Source organism: Trachemys scripta, chromosome 4, assembly GCF_013100865.1.
Source record: "Trachemys scripta elegans isolate TJP31775 chromosome 4, CAS_Tse_1.0, whole genome shotgun sequence".
Classification (NCBI taxonomy): Eukaryota; Metazoa; Chordata; order Testudines; family Emydidae; genus Trachemys; species Trachemys scripta.
In genome coordinates, this window is record NC_048301.1 from 126,654,267 (window position 1) to 126,673,428 (window position 19,162).

Consider the following 19,162-nt stretch of genomic DNA (forward strand, 5'->3'; position numbering starts at 1 on the left):
TCAAATGAGGGCTGAACTTGGACCTTGGAGGGAGCATATCAGTGGCAAATAGGGTACGAAAATTAGAGAAGTTCAAGACGAAACAAGTCAAGGGCTAACTGGGAGACCCTTTAAAAACATGAGGATTCCCATATCAAAGATACAACCACAGACCATGGGGCTCCCACCCCAAGTTACATGCAGAGAGCACACTCCAGAAGGAGAGGAATTCAAACAGATGTGATGCAGTCACACCATGGAGAGCCTCTGTTTTTTGGAAGCTTGACTTGAGACTTGGATTTTTCAGAAGTGCTGAGAACCCACAGCTCGCTCGCACTGATTTCAACTGCAGCTGCAGGCACTCAGCACCTCTGAAAATCCAAGCCCCAAGGTGTCCGAAATCAGGCACTGAAAAAAGCCCTAGAGGCTGCCAAAAAAATCAGTGGTCAACTTCAAAAGTGTTAGCTTCATGTTTTATTGCTTTTAAACAAACATGCACCCATGCAAACCAAAGCAAACTTTTTTATGAGTGGCTTTCTAAAAATGAGATGTACAGGAGAACTTTTATCCCCAGGAAGCAATGCCAATTCTCATGATTTTATCACAGGTTTCACAATACTTGATGTCATTCTTAAAGACCCAGCTGCTGGAGTCAGGTGATTATGTAAAAAAAAATCGTTTCTGGCCTTTGTGTTTGTGGAGAAAAGCTTGAAAATGCAGATTCCTAACCATTTCAGAGAGTTAGTCAGAGAGTTTATGGCCAAATGGGAACGCTAAATCATGCAGTCTGATCTCCTTTGTAGCACAGGCCACCAACACACCCTGCACCCGCACACTGACCAAACAACCGAAATGAGACCAAAGTATTACAGCTCCCAGGAGACCAGGCTATTATAAGCCACAAGCAGAGAACAGGAGGGTCAGAGGTATATCAATGCCCACGGCCTCGACGATGGCAGGGAAAGATTGAGAGATCCCCAGATAATCCTGGCAGGTGACCTGTGCACTGGGTGAAAAAAAAAAAACAACCCAAGTTCACTGCCAAGCTGACCTGGGGAGAAATTCCTTTCTGACACCACATATGGCAATCAGTTAGACCCTGAGCACATGAGCAAGAACCAGCCAGCCAAGCACCTGAGACAGAGGATGCTCAGTGCCACCTCAGAACTGTGGCTCTTCCAGTCCAATGTCCCATCTCCAGCTGTGCCTCAAAGGGGTGGGGATGGACCCTCCCAGAATACACTGGAGTGTGGGGAGCAAAATCCCTTCCTGACCCCTGCTGGTGTCTGGCTGAAACCCTGAAGCATGAGCTTTTAGGAGCATAAGAAGTAAACCAGAAGTGAGTCCGAGGGCTGCTGAGTGCTCCCCACACCATCACAAACAACCCCATCATAAAATCACGCTCATAAATTTGTCCAGCTTTCTCTTAAAGCAAATTAAATTGCTTGGCCCTTCCTCCTTTCCCCTCCCCACTAACTCCTAGTGGAAGCCTGTCCAAGAACCTCACCCCTCTGATGGTTAGAAACCTTCTTCTAATTCCCAGCCTCAGTTTGCTCATGGCCCGTTTAATGTCCATTTGTTCTTGTCCCAAAAACGTCCTTCCGCTTAAATAACTGCACCCTCCCTGGTATTTATAGAGAGTAATCCTAGCACCATCGGCCTTATTGTTACATTAAGCAAGCCAAGTTCTTCCAGTCTCCTCTCATAAGCTAGGCCCTCCATTCCCCTGATCATCCTAGCAGCTCTTCTTTGCACCTGTTCCGGTTTGAATTCATCTTTCTTGTACCCGAACTGTATACAGGATTCCAGACGAGGTCTTACCAGTGTCTCCTACAAGGGCATTAATCCTTCTCTTCATATAGCTTATGGTCAGAAAGGACCATTAGATCGTCTAGCCTGACCTCCTGCATATCACAGGCCATTGCATTTCACCCAGGTACTGCTGTAAAGAGCCCCAATAATGAGTTAAATTAAAACATTTCAGTCCTCTGAAGTCTAAACCATTATGTGCCATCAGCAGAGAACAGGAAAGACTGAGGTGCATCGATACAGGAGCCCATTGCAATGGCAGGGAATCGATTAGGTGAGATGTGCCAAGTTCAATCACTGGGAGGCAAATGAAAAGAATTCAATATTGATTAGTTTTAAAAATCTCATTCTGAGATTTTTTTTTGGAGGGCAAGGGCCTATCACAATCGGGTCCTGGTCCAGGACTGAGACTCCAATGCCAATAATAATTTTTGAACACTTGAGGTTGGCCATACTGCCCATGTATATGCCTTGTTGTTTGTAAGTGTGAATGTCTCAATGTGAATTGTTACTGGAATCATAGACTGCTATAAATGTCTGGCAAGTGGGAGCCAACCCATCAACCCAGCCTGGCATCTCTCTGCAGCCACTGCAGGATTGTTCCCTACAGGGTATTTCCTAACAATACGTCTGGTCTAGTTATAAATTAGGGTTACCATATTTAAAAAATAAAAGAAAGAGGACACTCCACGGGCTCTGGCCCCGTCCCTTTCCCACCCCCGGCCCTGCCCCAACTCCGCGCCTCCCCCCTCCCCAACTCCGCCCATTCCCCGCCCCTTCCCCAAAGTCCCTGCCCTAACTCCCCCTCCTCCCTCCCAGCCACGCGAAAAGGGCTGCCCGAGCGTTACCGGCTTCACGGTTTGCCGGGCAGCCTCCAGACCCTGCGCCCCCGACCGGCGCGTCCCCAGCGCAGCTGGAGCCCGGGAGGGAAAGCGCCCAGCCGGGGGCGCAGGGTCTGGAGACTGCCCGTCAAACTGTGAAGCCGGTAGCGCTCAGGCTTCGGGCAGCCCCCATGCCTCCGGACCCTGCGCCCCCGGCCGGGCACTTCCCCTCCCGGGCTCCGGCGGCTGTGCTCCTCCCCTGACTCTTCGGCTCTGTTTAAGAACCAAGCCGAGCGCTACCGGCAGCCCCCTTGCCTCCGGACCCTGCGCCGCCGGAGCAGAGCAGCTGGAGCCCGGGAGGGGAAGTGCCCGGCCGGCGGCTCGGGGTCCGGAGGCAAGGGGGCTGCCCGAAGCCGGAGCGCTCGGGCAGCTTGGCTCTTAAACAGAGCCGAAGAGTCAGGGGAGGAGCAGAGCAGCTGGAGCCCGGGAGGGGAAGTGCCCGGCCGGTATTTTTCCTGGACATGTTCGGCTTTTTGGCAATTCCCCCTGGACGGGGGTTTGATTACCAAAAAGCCGGACATGTCCGGGAAAAACCAGACGTATGGTAACCTTATATAAATAGCCCAAGCGATGGGGCTGCCACCGCTTTCCCTGCAAAGATTCTTGTGCAGTTGTATAGATCCACCAGGTGAGTGTGGACAACGAAGGCTTGCCTAAGCCATTTTCGTGCCATCCCTTCTTATTTGATCACTTGCTATCTGAGCTCACTTACATCAGTTTGTCTGGCAGCCACAAATGCCATCTGGGTTTCTGTGTCCTTTGCGTGACCTGGTGACGATAACCGGAAGAAAGCCATGCTCTCACACAGCATTGCTTCAGATGCTTTAACCACTAAATTCCACACACACACTCACACCATGTGGCTTCAGCAGCATTCCTAGCATCAAACCAGGGGCAAAGAATGTTTCCTTTTCATGGCTGAAATGTCTCTCTGGAGCACTCGAGCCAGGCACAGGCCTTGTTCGGCTCCCTCTGCACAGAGGTGAATTTTAGCGTGACTTCAGGCCAGTCCCTTGACTCCCAAAGCCCCAGAGAACTGTGCTGCTGCAAAACAGAAACCTCGGTGAAACCCAGGGGATGCATCTGAAGCCGAGCTGCCCTGCAGAAAGGCTGCTGCTCGTCCTTCCAGACATCCCCACCTCTGCTCTGCACCAGCCGGTGTCCAAACCCTCTGCTTTGATAACAAAGACAGGAGAGATAAGTCACTAGCATGGCAGGATGGGTCTGAGGCTCAGCCGGAGATAGGGGGCAGGGGGTGTTTTGGATAAGCCTGTGATTTTTTCTGGACACAGCCGCTTCTTCCCCAGAGTCAGGATTGTAAACAGCTCTCGGCTTGGAACGCCAGGTATTCTGGGCTCAACGCATACCATGCAGAGCAGTAATGTCACCTGGCTGACTGTGCGAGATAAAAACAAAGCAGGCTCCCACACACGCTCAGGAAGTGAGCCAGCGGGGTAAAGGTGGCTGGATCCACACAACAAAGGCTGGCGTAGAGTTTCCCCACTGTTGCTATCGTGGTGCAGACAGGCACTCTCGACACTGGTGGCTCCCACGCTGGAAGGGGAAATCTAGCGGACACGAGGCCCATGTTAGGGCTTGTCTCCATTTGGAAATTTACCCTAACAGCTATTCCAGAATCAGAATGTCCCCATGTAGGGAGTCCCCAGCTAAGCACGGCAGCTCTTAAGAACCAATGGTAACAGACCACCTTATAATGCCCAGTATTACATAGATCAGGGTCCCTATGGTTGACCCCAACCAGCTAATTTGTGTTAAGTTACAAATTGCCTTGTCTACACTATGGTTAAACAGCACACCTTTTTGCCTAGTGAAGACAAAAGTATTGGCTTAATTAAAGACTATTCACCTGCTTAAATATAAAGTACGTGCATAAGCATTTGTAGGATCAGAGTCTAAATGCCGACACAAGGTGCAAAGCAGTGGAGTACGGGGCCCATATACATTTAAACTCAGGTCTGGGCATGGGCCATTCATATGAGTTTCAGAGGTGCCAAGCACTTGCAGTTCCCATTGACTTCAGGCGGATTTGTGGGTCCTTAGCAAGTCTGAGAAATGACGCCCAAGATCACTCCAATAACACAATTATGGTTTGGAAATAGATAACTGGGTAATTGACCAATGGATAGATGGAAGCAGACAGTGAGTCAGAGACACTGTGAGGTTACATAAAATGTAGGTTGTGTAAATAAAGGGATGGGGGGAGGGGAAGGGATGACAAACACCCCCCAACCCCTCCTCGCCGATACTTTCTGGGGTTGTTTTTGATTCAGCGAGAACAGATTTATTTGGATGTAAACAATTCCCGGACTGTGGCAACACGGAACGCAAGGGTGTAGTGCTGGCCAAAGGGGAACCAGAAAACGAAACTGACTGACTCACAGTTTCAATGAAACACAGAAGAGTAAATAAACAGCATGACAAACAAAGAGGAGATAGGCTAAAAAAAAAAAAAAAAAACACTTTCTGTTTTAATAACCCCAGATGTTATTACTAGTAACACAGGGACAGAAGTATTCTGGGACAGGGCCCGTCTTTTTGTTCTGTGTTTGTACAGCTCCTAGCACAAGGGGGTCCTGGTCCAGGACTGGGGTCCTAGATGATCCAACAGTATAAATAATAATCTTTTTGAAATATATATTTTTCAAATGCTACCCAACATCAATGTAACACCATCAGGTCTATAATTGAGAAATCTCCTCCACCCTTTTAAAAACAAAACAAAACAAAACAAAAAGATATGCCAAGTCATGACCAGCTCCCAGTACATTCTGAGTCAGATTCTTGGCATGCAGTTGCTCTGCACAGCGTGCTGCTTTGACGGGGATTGTGCAAAGGTGGCTTAAAACTCAGCTCCCCTTTGGCTCTGCACTAGACGGGGAATAGTGCAGTCTGCTTTACTTCAGCTGTCTACCTATGGATCAAACTGCAGCCAGGAATCAATGTGGTGTGGGGGCATCTTGGCCACATCCCTTTCCCTGTAGCCAAGCCCCCTTTTCTCTGCTAGGCCAGCAGTGGGGAGAGGGAGCATCTTAAAAGCCCCTACGCTAGTTCTACACCCCCCACCTTGCACTGGGGTGATCCTCTGGGTAGCTTCAAGGCTACAGTCTGCCTGCAGAGTGGTGCAAAACAGATGCTCTGCGAGGAAGAATCGACCCCATTGTCTTTTAGGCTATGTCTACACGACAGACCAGACAGTGGCACAGCTGTAAGGTCTCCCATGTAGCTGCTCTGTGCCGGCAGGAGAGGGCTCTCCCAATGGCATATTAAACCACCCCCAACGAGTGGCGGGTGAGCCTCTTGTCCACACAACGCTGTCCACACTGGCGCTTTTGTCGGTGAAACTTATGTCGGCCGGGGGTGTGTGTGGTTTTTTCACACCCCTGACCGACAAAAGTGCTAGTGTAGACAAAGCCTTAGATAGTAAACGCCTCAGGACAATGACCTCATCTGGTATGGCCCCAAGAACGCCATCAGCATTTAAATAGTGATAATGAATGACCTAACCCGAGGGTGTCTTTTCAAATGGGAGACATCAGTCAAGAACAGCCCTAATGCACTAAAAGGTGCATTTGTTTATACAAAGGCTGTTATCAGAGAGCGGCTACAGACCAAATTGTACCTGCTGCAGCTTACCTCCCCCTGACAATGGATACATGGATGCAATACAGTCAGGACTAGGACTCAGGAAAGCTTGGTTTGATTCTCAAGTCTGCCAGTAGCCTGGGAAAGTCACCCCAGCGCTCCATGCCTCAGTTTCCCCATCTTTAAATTGGGGACAATGATGCTGACTTCCTTTGTAACATGCTCTGAGAGCTACTGATGAAAAGTGCTATGCTTTATTATTAATAACCCTGGTTTAAGCGAAATCAGAAGTGGGCCAGCAGTTTCATTCGACATCATGCCAAATACATCTCAGGGCGTACCGAGTAAGAGTCTGGCAGCTATACAGTGGAAGGCGTTTCCCTTCCAATGTACTGGATGGAACAGTCTCTTCTGGCCTAGCTATGTTAGTGAGCGATTGCCAAATTGTCTTTGCCACAAGGGGAAGTTTCCCCTGTATGCTGGCTCTCCCTTGGTGGGGCAGCAGAAGTTTGGACAATATTTGCTGCGTCTTGATATCTTAAAACCATTGCTGTGGTTTGCAAACTCCACTTTTTAGAAATCTGCACAACACCAAGGGAACTAGATAGCTCAGGGGGCTGGAAATGTAATGTGGAGGTGAAAGATTGACTCCAGCCCACATCAACAGTAATTTAAAATAGCTGCCAAATGACAGATGTGCGATGGTCTGTGTGAAATGAATTTGGTGGGTCTCAGTTCAGTTCCCAGTGGACAAGCGTCCCCATCATAAAACCCACCACCCACCAGGGGGACTAGCTGAGTCCTGATCAGGGGCAATCTCAGCAGAGGCCAGGGATTGAATGAGCCATGGGGACTGATCCATCTTCTCACCCTAGAGGAGATTCCTCCAGGCCAAAGTCATGCTGGCATGGCAATGCGGGACAATCTTGCATAAGGGATGACTGGAGGTCAACCTTCTCCAGAGCTGTCAGGCTGGCACAGAACTTCACAGCAAGGAGTAAGCAAAGTAAGCCTGAAGGCTCAACTTGCTCCGCTCAACATTTGATTTCGGTTTTGGATGGATATTTTTCAGTCCCCACGCGGCCTCTGACTCAGGCAGGTCACTTCCCCTTGCGCTGAGGTAGGTGCTAAGTGTTTACTCATTTGCCTCTGCCAGTGAGTTCACCGCAGAACAAACCGACACAGGAAACAACATGCATTAATATTGCTGCAGAGCGCTTGGACGTAGCGTGGGGTGCACGGCCTGGGGGAGGGGGAAATTGGTTGTATTACTGCACAGTAGTAGATGGGCCCCGTAAATCTTGCCTGGACATGCTGCTTCCCCTATTGACAGGACAGAAATAACTTGCTTGCTTGTGCCTCAGAGAGCTGGGGGAGGGAGGGAAGGGATAGCTAGCTCCACAGTGCTGACACCTTGGCCAGATCTCTCTCCTTTCCCCAGCAACAGACCTCCATCCACTCCAGACCTATTTTGCTATCCTTCGCAGGCTAAGAAAAAGAAGGGACCATCAGATGGCTCATAAATAAGGCTGCGAGACTGTCACAGAAGTCACGGATTCCATGACTTTCCGGGACATCCATGACTGCTGCAGCAGCCAGTGTGGCTGACCCCAGGGCCGTCCCGGGGCCAGCCACCCTGAGTGGTCCTGGAGGCTGCCTGAGCAGTGGTCTCTGGGGGCCTTGGAGCAGCAGGAGGCCAGGGGTAGTCAGCACCCGCCACCAGAGCAGGGGCCAGCTGTTGGTCCCCGGGATCCCGCTGAGCAGCTAAGATTTAGTCAGGGATATTTATAGTAAAAGTCATGGACAGGTCACAGGCCGTGAATTTTTGTTTATAGCCCACGGCTTGTCCATGACTTTTATTAAAAATACCATGACTAAATCTTAGCCTTACGCATAAGCAGGATCATCGCCCTGAAACTGGTTTCCACAGCATGGTCACGTGAAGGATGGGTATTGGGGGTATTTTCCAACCACTTGTAAATGGTTTCTAGACCCAGGTATGGGTAGGCTTCAACCACCACATCTGAAGCATCAGGTCTTGGCTATTCCTGGAGGTAGGATGCCAGACTAGATAAGAATAGCTCCTTCCATCCAAGGATCCCAAAGGGTGTTACAGACATTAATGAGTTATGCCTCACCTCTCCCAATGGTTTGCATATTATCTTCATTTTACAGATGGAAAAACTGAGGCACAAAGAGGTCAGGTGATTTGCCCAAGGCCATACAGCAATTTGGTAGCAAAGCCATGGCCAGAACCCAGAAGTCCTAACTCTCAGCCCTGTGCTGTACCCACAACATGATGTTTCCAGGTGGATCTATGGCGGATTGGATTTCTGATCAATCATCCCGACCTCTGAGGCAAAACGGTTAGATTATACTGACCGTTGGCTGGCATTTCCGCCTTTGCAAGGTGACTGGTTCATTCCCAAACCCTGTGTCCCACCCGGCAGTCACAAGCAGTGCAAGCTGTTATGGATCAGCCTGTCTCACAGTCACAAAAATGACTAGATAGGAACAGACCTAGCCAGCCTGGCCTCTTCCTGGATTTTCCATTGCTTTCTATAGGAGCCAACAGCTTTCATTAAAAAAATTCCCACCTCCTTCCATGGCGGGGCCAGTCCTGTGAATCGGGGAACAGTCTATAGTTTAGACTTGACTTTCTCTGCCCTATGCTGCTCGCTCCAACCTGCTCCCTCCCCCTTAGCTTCACACCACACCTGCCTCTCTTACCCTCTTTTCCCCTGCCCGATCCTCTTCACCCCTTTCCCTTCCTTTTCCTTCCATTTAGCTGATCTCCTCCTAAGTATCCCCCCCTCCAATGGAATTAACATGCAATTTGCTGCCATCACATGGTTCGCTCTGCTTGTGTGTTCTGCCCGTTCGCCCACCTGTCTGTTGTGTCTGCTTAGACTGTAAACCGCTAAGAACCGTCTGCTACTCTGTTTCTAGAGCTCCTAGCACAATGCCCTTCCCCCACCCCCATTCTTGGCTGTCCCTTAGGCACTAGCATAATAAACATGATTAATAGTAATGTTCATGACCTAGTCACTCAGGCTCCCTCTAGCTAAGTTATAGCTGTATCTACAGAAAAGCCATCTCTAGCCCCTATTGCTCTAACGAGGTGCTAATGTCAAAGGCTCCCTGGGTACATTTAAATGCGGATTTGACAAACAGCCTCTGGTCAAGGGGAAAAGCCACCCCTTGCACAGAGCTGTGACTTGCTCAGGGCCCCACACGGATTTGGCAGCGTCCTGGTTTCCTGTTTTAGCCCCTAGACACCAGTGCCTCCCCAGACCTTAACTATTGATACAGATTGCTGCACCACTTGCATACTATGGGCTGCTGTGGTGCTCCCATCCCCAAAATCTAAGGTGATACCTTAGCCATGGGACTGCAGAAGCCCTTTGAGTCAAGATCGGAGCTTTGATCTTCCACACTGCTGCCTGATGGTGCATCAATTGAATTGATTCATTTAGGGTATATTCCTTATTTCATTTGACTTCCCACTGGTTATATCTATGGAGTATAAATATAACTTGGTGGGAAAATCCTACAGAACATCCCTATTTTGTGTGTCAGCAATCTGATTTGCAGGGCTGGAGGAAACAGATAGAAAATCCTATTTGGGTTTTGGTCCCAAGCCTATAGAATTCAGGAGAATATTAACCCTGATTTGAACACAAGGTCATCATCTCTTTTTAACCTTTCTGCAGGTGGCCTTGTAAATGGGGAAGTCACTGAGTCATTGCAAGTCTGACAACAATGCCACGATAACAACTATTTATACAGATCATTTCATATTCAGTGCAAGGTCCTATTGCCAAGACTTAAAAAGTATATAAATGAAGGACCCGATCCTGCAATCATTATTACATGTATATTACTGAGCTAGTATTAAAATAGACAGACATAAATTAGGAACTTCAGACAGTTTGAGAACAAACAATTCCCACTTTGTTTAGATGGGGTCCAGCAAATTGCATAGCTGATAATGATACTTACCTTCCTTGGTAAAGTGCTTTGAGAACTCCAGATAGGAGTTTTCCATATAGGTGCTAAATAATACTATACAAACAATGTTTTCTTCAATCATTTCCTTAGGGGAATTGAAAGAAAAGAGAGGAAAGAGTGCACATATAATCCTCCCAAGGACACAACAGAACCTAGTGCTAATTCTCAGAGTGCTAGTTCATCTGTCTAAGCCACTATTACCATAATATCTGGGCACCTCACAGTTTTTACTATATTTATCCTAGCAACAACCCTCTGAGGTAGGCAAGTGCTATTGTGTTAGCTATTACCCTATTGTGACACAGAGGGACTAAGATACTTTTCCAAAGTCTAGGCAGGGCAGGCAATCAATCCTAGGTCTCTGGACTCCTAGGTTAATGCTCTAACCACTGGACCATCCTTCTTCCTGGTACAATATCTTGCTCCCATTTACACAGGATCCTTTCCATATTTCCTAGCTTGTTCCTCTTGTGTAGCAAATTCAGTTCTTTTGCCTTTTTTAAGGAACCAGTGATGCTTTAACAACATAGGGGACATGCCAGGAGCAACCCAGGATAGGCAAAGATGGTGGAGCCCTGTTCGTCCCCTAAGAGACATTTGGTAGTGCAGGAATAATTCAGAATGATCCTCTGGGGGGAGAACTTGTTTTTTCCTGAGCAGCAGATAAATCTCTTAGCTCCCTACCAACAGCAAAAGAAAAATGGACAAAGAACCATGAGGGAAAATCAGAACCCAGAAAATGAAATCAAACCAGTCGCTAAAGCTTTCATTCACCCAGCAACCCCACAGCATGTCTCTGAGGGAGACACATTGCTCCATTTCCATTGACGTCAATGCAGTTTTTGCCTGAGACGGGAACTTAGGTTAACTTCAAACACTAAGTTATATCTGGATGTACATAGAGACAGAGCTTCCTCTTGACTTCACTGGGAGCAGAGCGAAGCCAACACTGAATCCCACTCAGATTGCGTGTGTGTGTGTGGGTGTGTGTATATAACACACGTGGTTATAGTTTACAGCCTGATTCTACAATTGTTATTCAAGCAAAATCCCACTAGCTCCAATGCGTGCTCTGCATAAGGACTGCCCTGATTTTATTTTATTTTATTTTAATACCTTACAAGCTTCGATAAGGCAGGGACTGTCTTGTTATGCATTTGTCCAGCACACAGAACAAAGGGGTTCTGAACCTAGCTGGGCCTCCAGATGCTACCGCAATGCAAATAATAATATAATCGTGACAGTGAAACAGCTCTGAGCTGGATGTGAACTGCATAGACAGTTAGGTGTAGTTACTGAAGGGGCGTTATTGACAGAGCTGCAGTGACTCATGCTCATGTACAAGTCTACCTGTAAAACAGGTTAAAGCGTCACCCATGCTTAAAAGGTGGCAGCGCAGAGGAATTCTGTCCATTTGGGACAGAAATGAGGAGCAGATCCTTTCGATTTGTTTTGGTCTCTGTTCTCAGAACATTTTCAATGTTTTGCCCCATAAATTTGCCAATGCGGATATTGCCAAGCCACATTTTGGAAAGTCATCATTACCCAACAGCTGACGTTCTCAGCCTCAACTCAACTGCGCTGCCATTAAGCATTGCCTGGCCTGGCTCGGGTCTCTTTAACATGGAGTACATTTGCCTATATGGATGGGAGGAGATAATGGCAATGAAGCTAGGCAAGTGCTGTGCAAGCTTCCCACCCATCACTCTGCCATTGCACCTCAATCCTCTGCATCCCACCGCTATTGCAGCCCTGCCCCCTCCCCGCCCCCCCAAACTCCACCAACACACTTCAGTCCTGACCTGCTGCAGCTCCCTTTGCTATTCCAGTCCTGGACTCCCTCCCCCATACACACATACACTGCTCTGCCGGTGCATCTCACTTCTGTCCTGCAGCTCTCTGGTATTCCAGTCCTGGACTCCCTCCCCCATACACACATACACTGCTCGGCCGGTGCATCTCACTTCTGTCCTGCAGCTCTCTGGTATTCCAAACTGGGCAGGCAACAGGCAGACAGAGACACACACGCTCCACCAGTGCACCTCAGTCCTGATCTGCACCACTAGATACTAACTCAGTGCCGAGCATCTCCTGAGCAAAGACTTGGCTGGTGTTGCCACAGACTTGAAACCAAGTCCCCAGAGATTAAACCTTGACCGGCCCATGTACTTCTCCCCCTCCCCTTTTTAAAGGAACCTGACAGGATACAAGAATTGTAATCAAAACAGAAAGGAATTTAAAAGAGACACGTTAAACCCCAGTTCGTAATAGAGACCTTGTTACCTGAATTGAGCCTCAGCGACGGTCTACGTCCCTCTCTGGCCCTGTGCCGATGATGGTCTGGTGGGTCGCTGCTGTTCCCAGAGGCCATGGTGGAGGGGAGCTTGGGGAGAGGGGATCAGCTTTACCCTGCAGAGGGGGAAACAAGGGAAGGCAGGGTGAACAAGGCGCTGAACCAGATTGCTCAGGGGAGGGCTCTGGGGAGCTGCAAACTGTGACCAGTCTGGTGATGCCAGAGGAGACAACTGGAGACTCAAGGTCTGTTCTGTGGCCTTGGATCCTTACACACCTCCAGGGACAGTCTTAGGCCCCAAGATAATTCTTCTTTAGAGTTTCTCCTCTTAGCACTTTGCCTCCCGCCTTCCTTTATCTCTGCACATCTGACAGCCTCCTGGCTCCTCCCCTCCCTATCCCACTCTCAAATCCCCACCCACACCAAGGTTCCTCGATCTCTCTGGCTGGATAGCATTAGTTCCCTCCAACACATCCTCAGGCTCCTCCTCCATCTACAGGATCACTCCCATGCCACGAGTCTTTATCATGCTCAGGACAATGAGATCCCCCTAGCACTCTGGTGAAGCACCTCACGACCACACACAAAGGTGCTCCTCCACAGGCTGCATGTTCACCCGATACCGTCTGGACTGAACTTGCCTTCAGCGAGGCTAGTTACCATTCCAGTCTGTACCATTTAGTCCCAGCGCGGATGGAGGTCACTAGTGTCGTACCACAACTGGTTCCAACAGTCCTACGTCTAGCGCACTGGTGACCTTTCAAAATCTGCTGCAACGCATTGCTTTTGGGGAGCTGTGCCGCAGAAACTGGAGAGACAGTTTCCCAGAAGGCACTGCAACCGTGACGATTTAGAGCGGTGCGAGCACAGATGCAGAGCAAGCTCTTAAAATGGTTCTGCACAACCAGCTGGGATGCACTGAACTGGTTCAGTGTCCTAGTGTAGCGATGGCCAGTGTATCCCCAGGAGAGGTTTGAGCTGTTTTCGCCTCTCAAGTGCACCCAAACAGTATGCCTATCCTGGGTCTTATTAGTTCCCCATTTCTCTTTATTCCGGAGCTACTATTTCCTCCTGTTCGTCATCTCATAGATGCCCTTAAAAAAATAACTATGATTAAAAATTCATTAGAACCCAAATCCCTGACTGCCCAGTCATCCTAAACCCAGGCCCAAATTTTATATCTAGTGCAAATCTCTAACCACAATGCTTAGCATGTATACAGTTCTTTATCAACACTTTATGAACCTGCCTGCCAGACAGGTATTCACTCAGCTTTTGCAGTGGGGGAAACTGAGTCACGGAGAGGGCTTGCCTGAACTTGCGTGACGAGTCGATTTCAGGGCTGGGAAGAAAACACAGCTAGTTCCTAGTCGCCTGCTCAGTGCAGGGGTTTCCAAACTGTGGTTCATGTACCACTGGTGGCACATGAGCTTGTTGGAAGTGGTACATTGTATCAGGGTTGTCAGTCCCTGGAAGCGGTACTGGGACAGAGGCCTGTTCCATGACATGGCCCCTTTTAGGCAAGATATTCAGGGGAGCGGCAGACTAACTGAGAAAGCAGGGGGGGGGGGGGAAAAAGGTGTTGATCAGGTGTCTACCTCCTTAATATGATAAAACCCAGGTGTCAGATGACCCCCAGGAGGAGAGAGGCAGACAGACTGAAGAAGAGAATTACAGGGGAGCATCAGGTCAGGAGAGAGGCTCCCTGAGCTGGGAACTAGAACCACTAGAGACTAGTGGGCTGGGGAAGCCTGCCTGATTCACAGCCCACCCCAAGGAGGCAGGTTGTGGGATTCCTTAACCAAGAGGAAAGAGTTGTGAGTCCACTGCAGAAGGCCTGTCAGAAAGATTCTTCTAAGAGGCCAGGGTGTTTAGTGGGACTGGCAAAGCTCCCTGGGCAGGGAACTGGGAGCCTTCCCAACATTCACCCACCTCCCTAGCTCCCCTCTGAGGCTTTGTCTACACTGGCACTTCGATGGCAAAACTTTTGTCATTCAGGGGTATTTAAAAAAACATCCCACCTAGAACGACAAAAGTTTTACCGACAAAAAGCGCCCTGCCGACAAACAGCAGCTACACGGCGTACCTTTTAGTGGCACAGCCATGTCGCTAAAAGCCTCGTAGTGTAGCCATGGCCTAAGCCTTCTCTGCCCATTTACACTTACACACTGTTGGAGAATAACAGAGTTACACACACACCTCATTAGACCTGGGCAGGAAGTGTTTTTTCCATCTTTCCAGGATTTCAAAACTTTCCTCCAAACTGAACTTGTTTGCAAAATAATAACTACAGTAAATAAATAAAAGTGACTCACCCGCCCTAAAACAGCCAACAGCATAGTGGTTAGGGCACTCACTGGGCCATGGGCAATCCTAGTTCAAGTTTGTGATTCCCCCCCTCCATCCTCCTCCCACCCCCGCTCCCTAATTTTATCAGAAATTCCTTCCTGGACCTAGAAACTTCTACGTTGCTGTGACAAGTCTTGGGTTTTTGACACATTTTTGTTAGAAAACATCACAGCGTTTCGGTGAAATACTCCCAACGTGCTCTAAACCTCATGTCCTCTAACCCTCCCAAAGGGACTCCCCTAGCCAAACTGCCTTCTCTTCTAATTCCCCCAGGCAGATCTTCACCAGCCACATACAAAACTTATTTGACTAAGTGTCTCTAAATATCTTAATTAACCCTATTAAGACCTAAACCAAGAGGACACAAAAAGGATTAATGTGCAGGTGGGACTTCAAACATCAGTTCTTCAGGAAGGTGTCATGTGAACAATAAAGTCTGTGAACTACAGCACTAGTACACACTCCTGGGCCAGATTCTCAGTGGCTGTAAATCAAGGTTGCAGTGTCTTCAATGGAGCTACCGAGGCATCTTTAAGGTGCCACCGGACTCCTTGTTGTTTTTGTGGATACAAACTAACACAGCTACCCCCTGATATTTGAGGCATATAATAGCTGAACATCAACATTTGGGAAGGCAGTGTGGCCTAGTGTAAGTTGTACTGTACCTCAATTAATAATGAATATTATATTGGTTATTTCTGTCTGGTATTGGTTAGCCATGTAAAATTAAGTTACTTAGTTTTGGTGGGTGCCCTTAAACAGGTTGGATAACGATGCACTGCCACAATTAGATGCTGTGCATAGCCAGTCCAGGGCTATGACCCTGTTTTCCAAGCCTTACAGAATATTGTCTCCAGAGGCAGAAGTCCAACAACAGAGGTGTGAAATACAATCCATCATTCACCTCAACAAGGTGCCAATGGTGGGGGGAGGTGGGACCTAAGGGGATGCAAAGCTTACTTATCAACAGGGCTTAGGAAATTGCTGAATGCTCATTTGCATCTCAATGCTCAGAAGACAATGCCAGCTGACAGGTACTCCTTGCTAGGTGCCTTGGGAACAAACAGAAGGTTTGGACTGTGCCTGTAGGGCAGTGGTTCCCAAACTTTAACAACTTGTGAACCCCTTTCACTAAAATGTCAAGTCTCATGAATCCCCTCCTAAAAATGAATATTTCCAGGGATTTTCTCCTTTACCTGAGTATAAATGATAAAAAGCAGTGATCTTGGAAATATAAAATGTGTCTTTATGACATGCTTATTACACACTATTTATTATCAATTATTATTTATCATCATTACAGTATTTTTATTACATTATGAAAACAGCAACACTCTTCCAAGATCTCACTTTCGTAGCTTGTATCACTTTGAATAAGCCTGTTATAAGACAAGGCTCCTATGTTTCATCAAGGAGTATCAGATGTGAAACAGCATAAAGGTATTTAAGAAGCCAACTCAAAGAGTTCCTGCTACACAAGCATTCAGGTCTTGAGCAGTCCAGGCTAACAACGCACGTTACAACAAAGCTTAAACTTGTTCTTCATAATAATTTTAAAAACAATACTAGCTGCCTATTTATTTTAAAAACAGCAAAAAATATCCACCTCCCTTTCCATTTCTTATAAGGAGTTTTGAAGTTTAAATCCCCTCCGTGTGATAGATCTGCTTAGCTCTTGGAAATCCAGAGGCTCCAGGCTGCTGGCCCCGTACTGCCCGGGTTCCCTATGGACAGCTCTGTCCGCCATTAGGGAATTTTTTCCCAAGAATCCCCTGTAACACTTCATGAACCCCAGTTTGGGAACCACTGCTGTAGGGTGACTGGTTTCAGAGTAGCAGCCGTGTTAGTCTGTATCCGCAAAAGAACAGGAGCACTTGTGGCACCTTAGAGACTAACACATTTATTTGAGCATAAGCTTTCGTGGGCTACAGCCCACTTTATCGGATGACTGATGGTCTTTCCTATATGCCATCCCCTTTTTTCCCCCCAACTTCAAATGTGCCCAGTGAGGGTGGTTCAGTTGGACCCATGGCTTCCTCTTTCAGCACTTCTTCAAGAGGGCAAGGGAAAAGGGAAAGGCTGTGTAGGGGATGGGAGGATTAGAGCTGGGGTTCAGAGTACAGCATGGAAGGAGGGCTGGCCTCACTGCCCCCCCACGAGGGCTAGTATCCCTAACCCTCTGCCTCCTGGCTGCAATCCTGAGTGACTAACCTCCCCCTGCTGGTTTCTGCTCTGGGCTTGGGTGGAAATGAAGCAGGCTGCCTTCGAATCTAGAGTCCCCATCTTCTGAGTGAGGAAAACCTTCAGTTACCTCCCTCACGCCCCAGCCAGTTCTACAAAGGTTTATAAGGTGCTTTTATACCGTGCTCACAGTGTTTCAGAAGGGCATGTGAGCATCATTATCCCCCTTTTATAGATGGGGAAGCTTAGGCACAGAGACAGGAAGTGATTTCCCCAAGGTCACAGAGTGGGTCTGGCAGAATGAGGAACAGAAGCCAGCAGTCCCAACTCCCTGGCTCTAGTCTAGACCAGCAGTTGCCAACCAGGGTACCCTTGGGGTACTCAGAGGTCTTCCGGGGCTACATCAACTCACTCAGGTATTTGCCTAGTTTTACAACAGACTACATAAAAAGCCCTAGCGAAGTCAGTACAAAGGAAAATTTCATACAGGCAATGAGTTGTTTATCCTGCTCTATATGCTATACACTGAAATGTAAGTACAATATTGATATTCCAATTCATTTATTTTATAATTATATGGTAAACATGAGAAAGTCAGCAATGTTTCAGTACTAGTGGCTGTGACACTTTTATATGTTTAGGCCTGATTTTGTAAGCGAGTAGTTTTTAATTGAGGTGAAACTTGGGGATATGCAAGACAAATCAGACTCCTGAAAGGGATACAGTAGTCTGGAAAGGTTGAGAGCCACTAGTCTAGGCCTTGCTCCTTCCCCTCCTGGAAAAGGGCAGGAAGAAGAACTTCCTGCGTGGGTCTCAGCTAACACTGCTCCCTGAAAGGGTAACTTGTTTCATCTCTCCAAACGGCAGGTCTACACTTAAAACACAGCATTCATGCAGCTGCATCGCTGTAGCACTTGAATGAAGCTGTGCTACGCCGAGGGTAGAGAGCTCTGCCGTTGGAGTAGTTAATCCACCTCTGCGAGAGGCGCTAGCTGTGTGGGCGGGAGAAGATCTGCCACTGACACTGCACTGTCTACGCTGCCGCTTAGGTGGGGATAACAGCATCACTCAAGGGGTGTGGATGTTTCACATCCCCGAGCGACGTAGTTATACCGAAGTAATTCTGTAGTGTAGACATGCCCTTAGTGCTAATGGGGGACACATCCTGACGGACTTGGTGAGTGGAAACCCCAAGCCAGGCTGCAGCTTGTGCCTGCCCCTTGGCAGACTGCTGCTGAGCAAGCGCTGAGTGTCAGGGCAATGCTACCATGCTGGTATCGACGGACACCCTCTTCTATTCCTCCCATTGATTTGTGCATCATTAGTTGCTGCTTGGATGCTGCTCCGAAACATGCACCCTCTGAAGGGCCTCAGTTTAAAGCAGTGATACTCGGACATCAGTGGTTCAGGAGCCAAATTAGCAATCAACGTTACCCAAAAGAGCCACAGTCCTGTGAAGTCATTGTTTCATTATGGATACATAGTACTATATATAGTACTATATATCCATATTTAAACAGTATGACAGGGGAAATAGTTTATATATAATTCTCACTGCAAAATGACTGACCAAGTATTATTATTTCATCAACTGCAACTGGTTAATAACATAATAAAAGCATCCTGATTGGTTAATTATGAAATCACTCAGTGTTTTAATATCACGTGCTGCAAAGAGCCGCAGGAGACGCATTGAAGAACCACATGCAGCCTCAGTCGGAGTCTCACTGGTTTAAAGATTCCGTAGATCACAGGATACATGAAACATCTAATGCACAAGAGAGGCAGGGAGGAGGCCGGGTACATTGGACAAAGCACAGAACTAGGAGACTTGTGTTCTATCCCACACTCAGCCACAGATTCACCTTGGGCAAGTCATGTCCCCTCTCCATGCCGGAGATTCCCCATCTGTATAAAGTGATAATGAAACTGACCTCCTTTGTGCATTGTTTTGAGATCTGTACCAGCAGTTTAGATCCAATTGCAGAATGGGAAAAACTTCCTAACTGTCAGGGTAGTTAAGCACTGGAATAAATTGCCTAGGGAGGTTGTGGAA

General features: G+C 47.9%; 1 protein-coding gene across 1 annotated transcript in view; it reads right to left on the bottom strand.

The window, feature by feature from the left end:
- Positions 1-19,162, bottom strand: part of BAK1 (BCL2 antagonist/killer 1) — a 38,147-nt gene that overhangs the window by 12,780 nt on the left and 6,205 nt on the right. Inside the window, exon 2 of the mRNA XM_034767385.1 lies at positions 12,567-12,692. Coding sequence (XP_034623276.1) covers positions 12,567-12,654 — 88 coding nt within the window. The 5' untranslated portion in view covers positions 12,655-12,692. The remainder of the gene's footprint in view (positions 1-12,566; positions 12,693-19,162) is intronic.